The sequence below is a fragment of the Catharus ustulatus genome, chromosome 18, assembly GCF_009819885.2.
Source record: "Catharus ustulatus isolate bCatUst1 chromosome 18, bCatUst1.pri.v2, whole genome shotgun sequence".
Taxonomy (NCBI): Eukaryota; Metazoa; Chordata; class Aves; order Passeriformes; family Turdidae; genus Catharus; species Catharus ustulatus.
Genome location: NC_046238.1, coordinates 2,195,974 through 2,208,712, shown reverse-complemented (window position 1 = coordinate 2,208,712; position 12,739 = coordinate 2,195,974). Strand labels below are relative to the sequence as shown.

At 41.0% G+C, this 12,739-nt stretch overlaps 1 protein-coding gene across 1 annotated transcript in view; it reads left to right on the top strand.

Annotated features, from left to right (window-relative positions):
• The window catches only part of DNAH10 (dynein axonemal heavy chain 10), a 49,515-nt gene that overhangs the window by 25,646 nt on the left and 11,130 nt on the right, over window positions 1-12,739 (top strand). The window contains 18 exon segments of the mRNA XM_033075852.2: window positions 284-456; window positions 820-913; window positions 1,950-2,117; window positions 2,404-2,592; window positions 3,210-3,381; window positions 4,262-4,465; window positions 5,347-5,427; window positions 5,829-6,026; window positions 6,645-6,806; window positions 7,163-7,337; window positions 8,187-8,378; window positions 8,558-8,622; window positions 8,625-8,692; window positions 9,565-9,782; window positions 10,105-10,326; window positions 10,888-11,035; window positions 11,773-12,052; window positions 12,397-12,626. Of these exon segments, the coding sequence (XP_032931743.1) occupies window positions 284-456; window positions 820-913; window positions 1,950-2,117; window positions 2,404-2,592; window positions 3,210-3,381; window positions 4,262-4,465; window positions 5,347-5,427; window positions 5,829-6,026; window positions 6,645-6,806; window positions 7,163-7,337; window positions 8,187-8,378; window positions 8,558-8,622; window positions 8,625-8,692; window positions 9,565-9,782; window positions 10,105-10,326; window positions 10,888-11,035; window positions 11,773-12,052; window positions 12,397-12,626 (3,039 nt within the window).

Genomic DNA, 12,739 nt, shown 5'->3' with positions numbered 1-12,739 from the left:
CATTACTGGCAAGGTACCTGCAACATTAGATAAGAAAAGAGCAGTTTAATTTTTCTGCTACAGAAATCTTGTAGAAATTCCAGTCACTGAGTTAGATGTTATCTTGAGCACTCAGAAAGTTCCAGAGTGAAGATGGAGCCTGCCCTAAACATTTAATAATTTTCATACTACAGAGAATTTTTGAACCAAACAGGTTTAAAAGCTGGGAAGCAGATTATGTTTAATAGCATTGAGTTCTCTCTGGAAAGTCTCATGAGAACACCTCTTCTTTCTCATGTTTCAGACCTTTAATGAGTCCATATCAGCCATCTCTGACAAGATTACTCTGTGTACTTTGGAACTTTATAAAATGATTGTTACTGACCTGCCCCCTACTCCTTCCAAATTCCACTACATTTTTAACCTGCGGGATCTTTCCAGGGTCTATAATGGACTTGTTCTTACAGATTCAGAAAGGTAAGAGTAGAAAAATTGTCATTAGTGGTCCTGCACCTATTTTTTTATTTTTGGTGAATCTGAGTGAAATTGAGGTAATTTGGTACAGGGAACCAGTCACATTTGGTCACTTTTTGTTAAACCACAATGAGAAATAGAACATCCTAAATTGTGATCCTATTCTCAATGCCAAACACTGATGCATTAATCTCTCTTAAATAAGATACCAGAGGTAAAAATCCAAGTGAATTACTTACTAGAAAAAGAATCAAATCATAAAGAGTAAAAAGGTCAGTCCAGAATTTGGTCCTTGTTATTAACCATATGGCCTTAGGAATCATGCCAGCTCATTTGGTGCAGTCTGATATTTTGATGTTATTTCAGGTTTCACACAGTGACCCAGATGGTGAGAGTTTGGAGAAATGAGTGCCTGAGGGTTTTCCATGACAGGCTGATTAATGAAGCAGACAAAGAATTGGTGAGTAATTTCTTTCAGTTTTTTAGTAGTCACTGACTATTATTATAGCAATTAATTTGCAACAGCAACACTACCAAGTGTTGGACTCAGGTCTTGGTGTCCAACGGCAGATTTGTCAAGGAATGTGTTGCTCATTAATTTAAAACACAGCCCAAGGAAGATTTTTTCCTAAGACAACGTGATGATGGCACACTAAGAAAGCAGATCTGCTGAAGGAATGGAAAGTACCACTTGGCTTGCCTGTCCAGGAAAATTGATTGGCAGAAGTGGAGGTGACAAAGTATGAGAGAAGTACAGAGGAGAGCTCAGGAAATCAAGTCAGTATTTTCATTCAGGAAGGATTGTACCAGAATGTGACTGTACAATCAAGTAGTAAAAAGGATAAAAGCCAAGTTCTTACACAGTGAATTCAGCCCTGGCTGTTACACAAATTGGAAAATGCTTCAAATTATATCTAAAAACACAAAAGAGAACAATGTCAATTTTAAACCCAGAGATTTAGGAGAGAAATTGAGGTAAAGTCTACTCACCCAGAAGCAATTTGCTTTGCTTTGGAAGTTGCTTAGATGAAAAGAGGTATGCCAAGAAGGCTTCAGATTTTTCCAGTTAAAACTTTCTCCTCTGACATGCAAAGATACATCTCCAGCTCAGTTTTCATAATGCAGAATATTAATGCAGACTTTGAAACTTGTGAGAGATCTTTCTGGTGAGACATCTATGAATGCTGGAAAAGGAAGTTTATTAATATGGTGTTTACACCAGTAAAGGTGTTTTATTTAACAGGCTTCTCCTTTTTTTGTTTTGAAGTTCTACAGCCAGTTGGTTTGAACCATTCTTGAACTACCTGTTAGATCATTTTAGATCATACATAGAACACAGAAGGGGGCTGTAATCTTTGGATCTTCTAGTGACATAAGTATCACCTTGAAATAAATCAATATTTGAGCAAGAATCTGCATTATCACCTTTCTAAGTATTACTGGATTCACAATCAAATGCTTTGTTGTGTTGCCTGACTAATTTCATATCCTTGAAGGTACAAGGCCATATAAAAAATTTGGTTGAAGAGCATTTCACGGATGACTTGGAGTATGTCATGAGGGATCCAGTTCTTTTTGGAGATTTCAGAACAGCACTGAATTATGCAGAACCTCGTGTTTATGAAGATATCCAAGACTATGAGATAGCAAAAGCTCTCTTTAAGGTAGAGTGCATCAGCTGGGAACTGTGCCTGAGGAAGAGGCAAGAGCCTGCCTCAGACTGCAGGAAATCTGTTCTCTTCTGTGTGCACACAGAACTTTATGTGCTTTGATGCCCATTTAGGGTTTGCACTGATGAAAACTGAGGCTCAGCAAGAGAGTCAGCAGTTCCAATAGTTCATTTTCCCTGAGGAATGGGAAAGGAATAATGTTGCTGAATGGGCTATTTTCTTAGTGTTATTAATTGTTTCATTGGTCTCCTAGTAACATTCTGTTCACCTTTTTCTGAAGGAGATTTTGGATGACTACAACGAGTATAATATTAAAATGAATCTGGTTCTTTTTGATGACGCTCTGGAGCATTTAGTCCGTATCCATCGCATCATCCGGATGGACCGCGGGCACGCCCTGCTCATCGGGGTGGGAGGCTCAGGAAAGCAGTCCCTGACAAGACTGGCTGCTTACACAGCTGGCTGTGAGGTTAGTGACCCTGTATCTTGGCTGTGAGAAAAGACAAGGAAAGTGCAACTGTGGTTGGGATTAAACTGGGGATGGGGGTGAGTCAGTCCATCAAGACAAGACGAGGCTGGCAGCTCTTCCCTGTGGAGAGAAGCCCAGGGGAGGTGATTGCCAGGAGGTCCAAGGTGATGACAATGTGTGATCTGGGAAGGAAGCTGTCAGTGCCTGAATCTGGGTTTTGGCACTGGGGAAGGAAAACAAGGATGGGTTTGGTGATGAACAGGCTAATTGTCCCTAACTGCTGCTGCTGATACTTACATGTATTACAGCAGCACTCCAGTGCTGCTTGAGGAACCTTGTTGTGATTGGTACTGTATTATTTCAGAGAGGAAATGTTCCTCTCAGAGGCACTTTACTTAAAAAGGCTTGGAAGGAAAGAACAAAAAAGGAGGATGAACACAAAGCAATTTTGAAAATGCCAGCCTGCAGGGTTGTACAAATGCACAATTTTATTGATACTTAAATATTTACTGATGACTGGGGCCAAACCAACCCCCTTGATTCAGTCTAATTGAAATTCAGTTACCATCATATCTTGGATCCATCTGTGTCTTCTCAGTGTATGTTTTCATCCTTAGGTATTTGAAATCATCTTGAGTCGAGGATACGGAGAAAATAACTTCCGAGATGATTTGAAAAACTTGTACCAGAAGCTGGGTATTGATGACAAGTCAATGGTCTTCTTGTTTACAGATGGCCACGTGGCACAAGAGAGCTTCCTGGAACTCATCAACAACATGTTGACTTCAGGTGCCACTGGCAGCCTCTCTGCTTGTGACTCACAGTCTCTCAACTGTATCCTTGATACAGCTATTGCTGGTTCACCCTGTGTCCTCTGCTGCTTTAGTTACACCTTTCAGTATTACCTGAAATGGTATTTGCCTTAATGATGGCTTTCTGGAATCTTCTTAAAGTAATTTGTTTGCCTGGAGAGGTTATAGGGTTCATTCATGCTGGTGATGATGCTGGAGGAGTCTCAGATTTCTTCCAAGACTGAGAGAAACTTCAGCTGCATTTGGCCACAAACCCACTTGTCCGATTGTCTTTTGAGTGGCATTCACCTGAATTGCAGTAACTGTCCATATGTATATTTATGTACATATGTCCTGAAATGTAATTTGGTATCTCCTAGTGAAGGAAGCAGCTGGAAATGAGCAGCAGCTGGAACTGTGTGACCACCCTCTCTATAGAAATTCCTACCCAGTCTGATATGAGAACAGACGAGTTGATTTTATCCCTTTCCTTATTCTAGTTTTCCATGTCCCTGGTCTGTCATTAGGTTACTTATGCAGTATTTGCCACAAGATTAAGAGAACAAAAATGTGAACTGATTGTTCACAGACACTAATGAAGATTTTCTTTCCAGAGTCCTGTGACATTTTGTATATGTTGCTGAAGCCCAAACAAAAATGCATTAATTGTTCCCCTAAATCCCAAGTATGACCTATTTTCCATGATGACTATGGGAATGAGGAGAAGCATAGAGAGATTAATTGGTTCATTCAAAACTACTCAGAATCATTTTTGCAGAACTAGGTTTAAAATTGGTTTCTCATCTGCCCTGTCCCCAGCCATATGGTTTCCTCTTACTGGTTGTTCTCACCAGCATTCTTCTGTCCTTATGTTACAGGGATGGTGCCAGCCCTTTTTGCAGATGATGAAAAAGATGCCATACTAAGTCAGATTGCAGAAGAAGCTGCTAGAGCTGACGTGGGCCCAGCTAAAGAGAGTATCTGGCAGTATTTTGTGAGCAAATGTGCAAGCAACCTTCACATTGTCCTGGGAATGTCCCCAGTTGGGGACGACCTGAGAACATGGTGCAGAAATTTCCCAGGTATCAATTGTACACAGTGCTTAGTCCCTTCCCTGTGAAATACAGATTTACAGGCAAGAGAAAAATCTCCAGTGGACACTGAGAGATGTCTGGCAGCTAAAACTAAGTAGAACAGGTTTCATGATTAAGGATTTGCATTGCATGGGATTTTTTTCCAGTTACAGTAATTTCACGATTATAAGCAGCACCATTTTTGACTAAAATTTTGGTCCAAACCCAAAGTGCAGCTTATACTCAGTGCGGCTTATAATCGTGAAATTACTGTAATTACCACCTATTAGTGAACAATATTGATTAGCTTTTATCAGATCAGTTCATTTTCCAGCTGAACAGCTAGAAATCAATTGGTCATCCTCACTGAACTGGAAATACACAGCCTTTGCCAGCAGCCTCTCTTCTGTAGTTTACAGCAGACACCATGGTGTTAAATCGTTATGAAACTGTGATGGTGGGGAAAGAAACAGTTTTGTATCCATAGCCAAAAAAAGGGCATGGTGGGAGAGACTCCCACAGAGAGATAAAACACCTGAGCCTGGCAGGTGCTGCAGGTGGCTGAAAGGAGTCCTGGGAACAGAAGAGACTGAAAGATGGGTACAGGTGGGAATGCTAAACCAGGGCCTAAAACACCTTCCTGCAGCTCCTGACTGTGTCCTGCAGAGCCCAAGGGATGGTACAGGGGGTTAGCAGGACACAGGGGCAAAGCTCATTATTTATTGTCAAAATGGAAGTATGGACTTGGTGGTAAATTCTGTTACTAAGAAGGAGTCGAGACTAATTTGCAAATTATTGATGTGAATAAAGTAAATTAGAGGATTGTCTGTCTGATAAGGGATTAATTTTACAAAGGAATTTTTCAGATAACACTGTCCTTTTATTTTAAGGTCTGGTCAACAACACTGGTATTGACTGGTTCTTGCCCTGGCCTGCCCAGGCCTTGTGTGCAGTTGCACAATCCTTTCTGGGTATGTAACATGTCAGTATTTCAACCCCTTAACCCATGGCATAGCCTGAGAAATGCATTCTTTACTTTGTAGTTGTTGAACATTTCACAATTTCATTTCCCATTGTGCTTGTTACCTTGAGTCTAAATGGGTAATGCAAAAACCCAGCCAAAAAATGTCACTGGATGGCAGTTTCTTAATCAAATAGATTTTTTATATTGCTAAAATTCAAGTTCCTAACTCTGGGGGCTGTCTACCAGGAGGTTCCCTTCTGGCTCTACCCTGGTCTTGCTTTTTGCCCCAGAAAAGACTTGTTTTGTGCCTGGCTTAGATGTACATGAGAAAGATGGTAATTGGTGTACTCTGAAAAAGCCATAAATCTTTTTTAAATTTTTTTTTTTCTTTCTTCTGCCCAATTTTAGAAAAAAACCCACGCATCCCACCAGAGAACTTCCAGTCAGTGATTGACCACATTGTCATGGTGCATGAATCTGTTGGGAGTTTCAGCAAGAAATTTCTGGAGAAACTGAGACGTATAAATCACGTCACACCAAAAAATTTTCTTGATTTTCTCAATACCTATGCAAAATTGCTGGAGGAGAAAAATGAGTTCATTTTAGGTAAGTCTATGTAGATGTTCTCTCCTTTTTAATAAGTGATTTAAATATTTTGAAACCAAAAGAAGTTCTGGTGAGAATCCTACATATTACCCAGAATATGGAAAAACTGTGTTAGCAGTAGTATCTCAAATGCTGTGCTGGCACTCAGCTGTGGGGCTGTGTTTTGACATTGACCCAAAATCCTGCCTCCATGTGAATGTTCAGACTCTGTCAAACAATGGGCTCTCCTCAAATAGTTTTGTGAATGAACATGAGCCAGAATCTCCAAACCACACACTCCTCTGCTTGGGGAAGAGTAGTGATGAAATCTAATACCAGCACAGCCTCACTCAGGGTTTAACTTTCTTCTTAAGCAGCAATTCTTATTCATACTTCAGTGGCACTGAAATATGTGAAGAGGATAAAACACAAACAGTGTAATATGGCAAATAAGTTGTGTCACAGGGCCACTGTGTCAGCTCAAGTGACCTTAACATCATTTTGGCTGGGAGGCTCAGGAAAGGAATATCTCTCAGTGCACCTCTAAGATATATTCTCTTTGTGAGATTGTCTGTTGCTGTGTGCTTGAACACAATGAATTAATGAATCACTGACTTTTTCCCTTTTTTTCCTGCCTAGAACAATGTAAACGGCTGGATGGGGGCTTAGTTAAACTGAAAGAAGCTGCTGTACAGCTGGCTGAGCTGAACATAAAACTTGCTGAGCAAAAGATTGTGCTGACAGAAAAAACAGCTGCTTGTGAGGCCTTGTTACGAGACATTAAAAAAAATACAGAAATAGGTGGGTAGTTTAAACCACTGAGGTGTCCCATGTTTGCCTGCCCTTGTCTTCCCTTTCCAAGGTGTAGGGCATAATGTGGGAAAGGCAGTGGCAAGGAAGGCAACTCCTGATTCAGAAATTCAGTATTAGAGAAAAATCAGAGGGAAACATGGAGGAAAAGAGATTGTGCATGTGAACATTAACTGTTCCTAACCTGGGGATGTAGCTGTAACCAGAGACAAGCTGGCAGCAAAAGGTTCTGACTTGATGGTAATTTCTGATTTTCAGCAAAGAGTAAATCTCTGTTAGTGTATCAGTGTATGTTCTGTATACAAACTTGAATGATGCATTTATGGTCCTGCCTTTACAATTACTAGCTGAGGAGAAGAAAAAGATGGGTGAAGAAAAAGCTATAGAGATACAGGAGCAGAATGCAATTATTGCAGTGGAGAAGGCAGAGGCTGAGGCAGCACTGGATCAAATCAAGCCTATGATGGAAGCTGCCAAACGAGAGGTCGAGAAGCTGGACAAGGCAGAAGTTACTGAACTCAGGTGACTCATTTGTATCTACAGTGGCATAACCTCTTGGAAATACACTGAGAGACCTTTGTTTTCTGGATCTGAGCCTTAACCTCATCTTCCTCACCTGTCTGTGAAGGTCAGGACATCAATTGTCAGAGGTCACAACAGAATGCCCTGATTTCTAGCCCATGGCTTTGCCTTAAGGCAGCTCTTCCAGGCCTTTGCTGTTTGCCCCATCATTCTCTGGCCTGTGTCTGATGCACCAGAACCTGCTCTGATTTTTGCCTGAGCAATGGCTGTCCAAACCTGTTCATTCCTCCTCTTTTTTTCCTATGTAAGTAGGAACACATGACAGTTATGTGTCCCCAGTTATGACAGGGATACTTTCATAGAAAGAAAATGTATTCCTCTGCTGAATTTATTCCTCCCTGAATTTTGACAATACATCTTTTTTTTGAGGATTGATACAAAGACACATCCAGTCTTTGGCTCTCCCTGAAATAGTTGTGCCCAAAATAGCAATGGCTCTCACTTCCCTGCCACACTTGTTCAGTTTCCTTTCTCTCATAGATCTCTGGATTTTTCTCCAGCTGCTTCACTGCCCTAGGAAAGAATATTGAGGCTGAGTGTTTGAAACTTTCCACTGTTGAAATCCATTAGTATTTTGTGGATCAAATTATCTGAATACAATAATTGGTTTTGAGCTTTTGAGTAGTTAATAATTTATAGTCTGACTTGGGTTATCTTTTTCACTGATGGCTTGTCTTATGTACAAGCTCTTGTATTGCAATGCCTCTCTTAACAGAAAGTACCCATGTGTGGCATCATGTGCTTTATCTCCTTTTTTCTCTTCCTCTATCCCTTTCACCTGTTCTCCAGATCCTTTGCAACACCCCCAAAACAGGTGCAGGTTGTTCTGGACTGTATTCTTATAATGAGAGGTTACAAAGAACAAAACTGGAAGAATGCCAAAGCAATGATGGCTGACACAAATTTCCTGCGGCTTCTGCTGACGACGGATTTTAGGGAGATTCCATGGAGCCATGTGAAAGCTATGAGAGGTGAACTCCTGTTCTGTACCAGCAGTGAATGCAGGGTATTGTTAATGGCAACAGCCAACAGAGTCTCTTTAATATTCTGACAAAAATTTCCTATTGTCTGCCATGCTGCTGGTAGGAATGGCTATTTCTTTGTGGGTTTTTGCACAGTTATTCAACTCACTTTGCAATATTTTGTGTTTGCTAATGTAGCTCTCTTAAAGATCTTAATACAACGTGGGCTGAAATGGAAGTTATCAGCAGAGCAGGACTGGGAATGTTAAGTTTGCTGAAGCAGTGGTGACCTACTGTGATGTAGTTAAAACAGTCAAGCCAAAGGAAGAAAAGGTAAAATATGTTGGAATCAAACTCAGAGAAGGTCAAAATGTGATCCTGATGGAAAAGATAATACTTGACTGTTTCATAGACTGCCCACTTTTCCTATTGAAGTGCTTAAAAAGTGGTGTTTAGGAGAGCTATTGCAGTAGCAGTGGAACAGGTTGTCAGTCATAAATTACTGTATTTGTTGTGTCAGGATGGTGCACTGTGGGTTGTCATCCATACCAGTGCTTGAGGGATGAGGGAGGAACATGTTCAGCTGGAATTTTGTAATCTAACATCCTTAGAAAAACACAGTTTAGGGCTGTTTACTAAAAACAAACTTTAAAACCCATGGCATTTGGACAGAGCAGAGGTCAGTAGTACACTAATCCATGTTTCTTAAGCACAGACCTTTTGATTAGCTTTTTCTAGGCTGACTGGAAATTCAGCTGTATTACCAAGGGAAATCTAATGTCCAATAGATGACACTGGGAAATTTTGTCGATAAAAGGTTGTTATGAACAACTGACTACAGAGAAAGTATATTCACTAGATGATGTGTCTGTCTATTTTTGGAGCCTTAATATTACTGTTATTAAGCAAACAAACCATTCTTTTTGTCAGGGCATGAGAGTCCTACTGACCTCCAGTGCTTTAATATTCCTTGTGGGTTTAAAACTGGGAGATTTCTCTGCTTTGGAGCTGCAGTGTCAGACCATGATGTGTATTTGGCATGGGGAAAGGAGGGTGACACTGTCAGATATTTTGGCTTGCACTGTTTATTACCAGAACACTTTGAAGAATATGATATGACCAACAGAAATATGAGAACTTAATACTTGTCTCCAAAATCCTTCTGTCCTCTGACACTCTTATGTTTCCTTCAAAATGTACTTTAGGTGGCCAGGCTAGAACGGAACTACGAATTAAGTAAGCGGGAACTGGAAAAGATACAGGCAGAGCTGGCTGCCCTTCAGGAGGAGCTTAGATCTTTGGGGGAAAAATATGAGCTGGCAATAAAAGAAAACCAAAAGTTACAAGCAGAAGCAGAGATAATGCAGAGAAGATTAGAGGCTGCTGACAAGCTCATTGCTGGCTTGAAATCTGAGAATGAGAGGTAAGTGTAGATTCAAAGAGATCATTTTTGACACCAGAGGTTCATGTGTCAAGAATAAAATCTATCTGATGGAGACATTTTTGAAAATGTTGCTTTCTATCGTGTTTGTTTCTGAGAAGAGCTATTATCTCTTCTGAGCTGTTATCCATTAGCTCTTGGAAAATATCTGAGATTAAATGGAAGAAGGTTCAGATCCACTCAGTGTCTCTATAATAGCAAGAGAAAACTGATTCCAAATTCTCAACCTGTATCTAAAGTAGCAGGAAATTCTGCACATAAACCTCATTTTTCTGGTACAGAATCTCCCATATAATTCTATCAGGTGGACAGAGGAATTCAAGGAATTAGAAATACGAAAGGTGAAGTTGCTTGGAGATTGTCTGCTCGCTGCTGCCTTTCTGTGCTATGTGGGAGCCTTCAGCTGGGAGTTCCGCCATGAAATGCTCTATCAAGTGTGGCAAGAAGATATTTTCTCACGAGAAATCCCTGTCAGCCATCCATTTAAATTAGAGAGCCTCTTGACTGATGAGGTGGAGGTGAGCAGGTATGTCCAGTCAGGAGACCCAAGGACTGTGAATGTGACATTATAAGTGGGAGTCTGGAGCTGAGTCTCTAGCACAGAACTGGCATTTGTGGGTGGAGGCGCACAGCCACACCAGAGAGAGAATCCTTCATGTCCTTCTGATTAACAGGGGCCATTTGTTTGCCACAACTCTTGTACTTAACACTCCAGAGACATTCACTGAGCTGAGACACATGGAATACAATTTCTAGGAAGTTTTTTAGGAATTCTCTATAGAATATGTTTCCATAACCTAATAAGTGTCTTTTCATTGACTTCAATGGGTTTGGTATTAAACCTAAGCCCAGGTACCCCATGTATCAACTACCACAGGACTGCTCACCTAAGGCAGCAGTCAGTGCTTTGAGTAGTGCAGCTACAATGAGCCAGTCTGAGCTGTGGCACTGTCCCCATGATCACATACACTGTGTGTGTGCCCTTGTGTGCTTCTGTGAGTTGCAATCATTTTTCTGATAAATTAAATGTGCTGCTCTTCCATCGAGGTTTCATCCCAGGCTGGTCTTTGGCCCATTCTGTTCCCAGGTGGGTTTCTCAAGGATTGCCCCCAGATGAGCTCTCTGTCCAGAATGGAATCCTGACAACCTATTCCAGCCGCTTCCCGCTCTGCATTGACCCACAGCAGCAGGCACTGCACTGGATTAAGAAGAAAGAAGAAAAGAATAATCTGAAGGTAAAGATGGAAGATTGCTTTACCTCATTACTGATTGTTTTGAAAGCTGCATAAATATCTGTCACCTTGAATGAGGAACCAGTTATATTTCACACAATTATTGAATGGTTCTGATTGGCAAGGACCTTCTAGTTCCACCCCTGGCCATGGCAGGGACCTCATCCAACCTGGCCTTGGACACTGTTGGGGATGGCACAGCCACAGCTTCTCTGGGAACCTGTGCCAGGGCCTCAGCACCCTCACAGAGAAGGATTCCTTCCTAATATCTAATTTAACCCTGGCCTCATTCAGTTTGAAGCCATTCCCCCTTGTCCTGTTGCTAAATGTGCTTGCCAAAAGCCCCTCTCCAGCTCTCTTGGAGCCCCTTTAGGTTTTGAAAGGTGCTATAAAGTCTCCCTGGAACCTTCTTCAGAATGAATAACCCCAGCTCTTTCATCCTGTCTGCAGATTGGGATTTATCTCAGCTACAGGATGGACCTTCCATGTAGGACAATAAACACACTTAGAGGCACAGCTAAAACTTTAAAGGGTAATTTCCAAATGGAAATTATTCTCAGCTAATCAGAAGAAAAACACCTTTACTGTTTTGTGCAACTGCAGTTTATATAATCTGTGAGAGGAAAGACAAAAAGCAGGAAAGAACAAACTTCATTAGTGTTGGCAGCTCTGCAAAATAATAATGTTCAGCAATATAAATATCAGTTCTCCTTTCATGTTTTCCCATTGTTCTCTTGCAGATGGCTTCCTTTAATGACCCAGATTTCCTGAAACAGCTAGAACAGGCCATAAAGTTTGGAACCCCTTTCCTGGTGCACAGTGTTGATGAATACATCGACCCTGTGATAGACAATGTCTTAGAGAAGAATGTCAAAGTTGCACAGGGCCGAGCATTCGTTGTCCTGGGGGACAAAGAGGTTGACTATGACAGTAATTTTAAAATGTACCTGAACACCAAATTAGCAAGCCCAAAGTTTTCTCCCTCTGTGTTTGGCAGAGCTATTGTTATCAATTATACAGGTAAGCTCAAGTGTACTTAGTAACAAAGTAGGGATTATGCTGTTGTGCAAATTTAGGGTCATTGTCTGAAACATGGAAGAAACTAAAAAATTCTTACTGTCCCTTATGCTCAGCATCTTATTCAGTAGAAAGTCCTTCTCAGTTCTCTCTTCTAATCTGCAACTGAGCTAAATATCTCTTCCTGTACTGGTCAGGTGAGGATGCTTTTGTAGAATTAAGATACACAGTCATTAACCAAGTCACTCTGTTGCACTGCTGTGGTTTTATGAGAGATTAAATAAATTGTATAAAAACTGTCCTGTGCTTACAAAACTCTGTGTTCTGTCCATGTGTTGTACCTGTAGTTACACTCAAGGGCCTAGAGGATCAGCTGCTCAGTGTCATTACGGGTTTTGAAAGGAGGGAGTTGGAGGAGCAGAGAGAACGTCTCATCCAGGAGACAAGTGAAAACAAAAACCTGCTGAAAAATCTGGAAGACACTCTCCTTCATGGACTGTCAACTTCCACAGGAAACATGTTGGACAATGTGGAATTGGTGCAAACCTTGGAAGAGACAAAATTCAAAGCTACTGAGGTACCAGCTCTGGGCTTTTTAGAAGGGTGTCTATGAACAGAATGTAGTCTACCTTCAGGGAAGTCCTACAAAGGACCAAAATATGTTTGTTTACAGTGCTAAAGCAAAAGAAT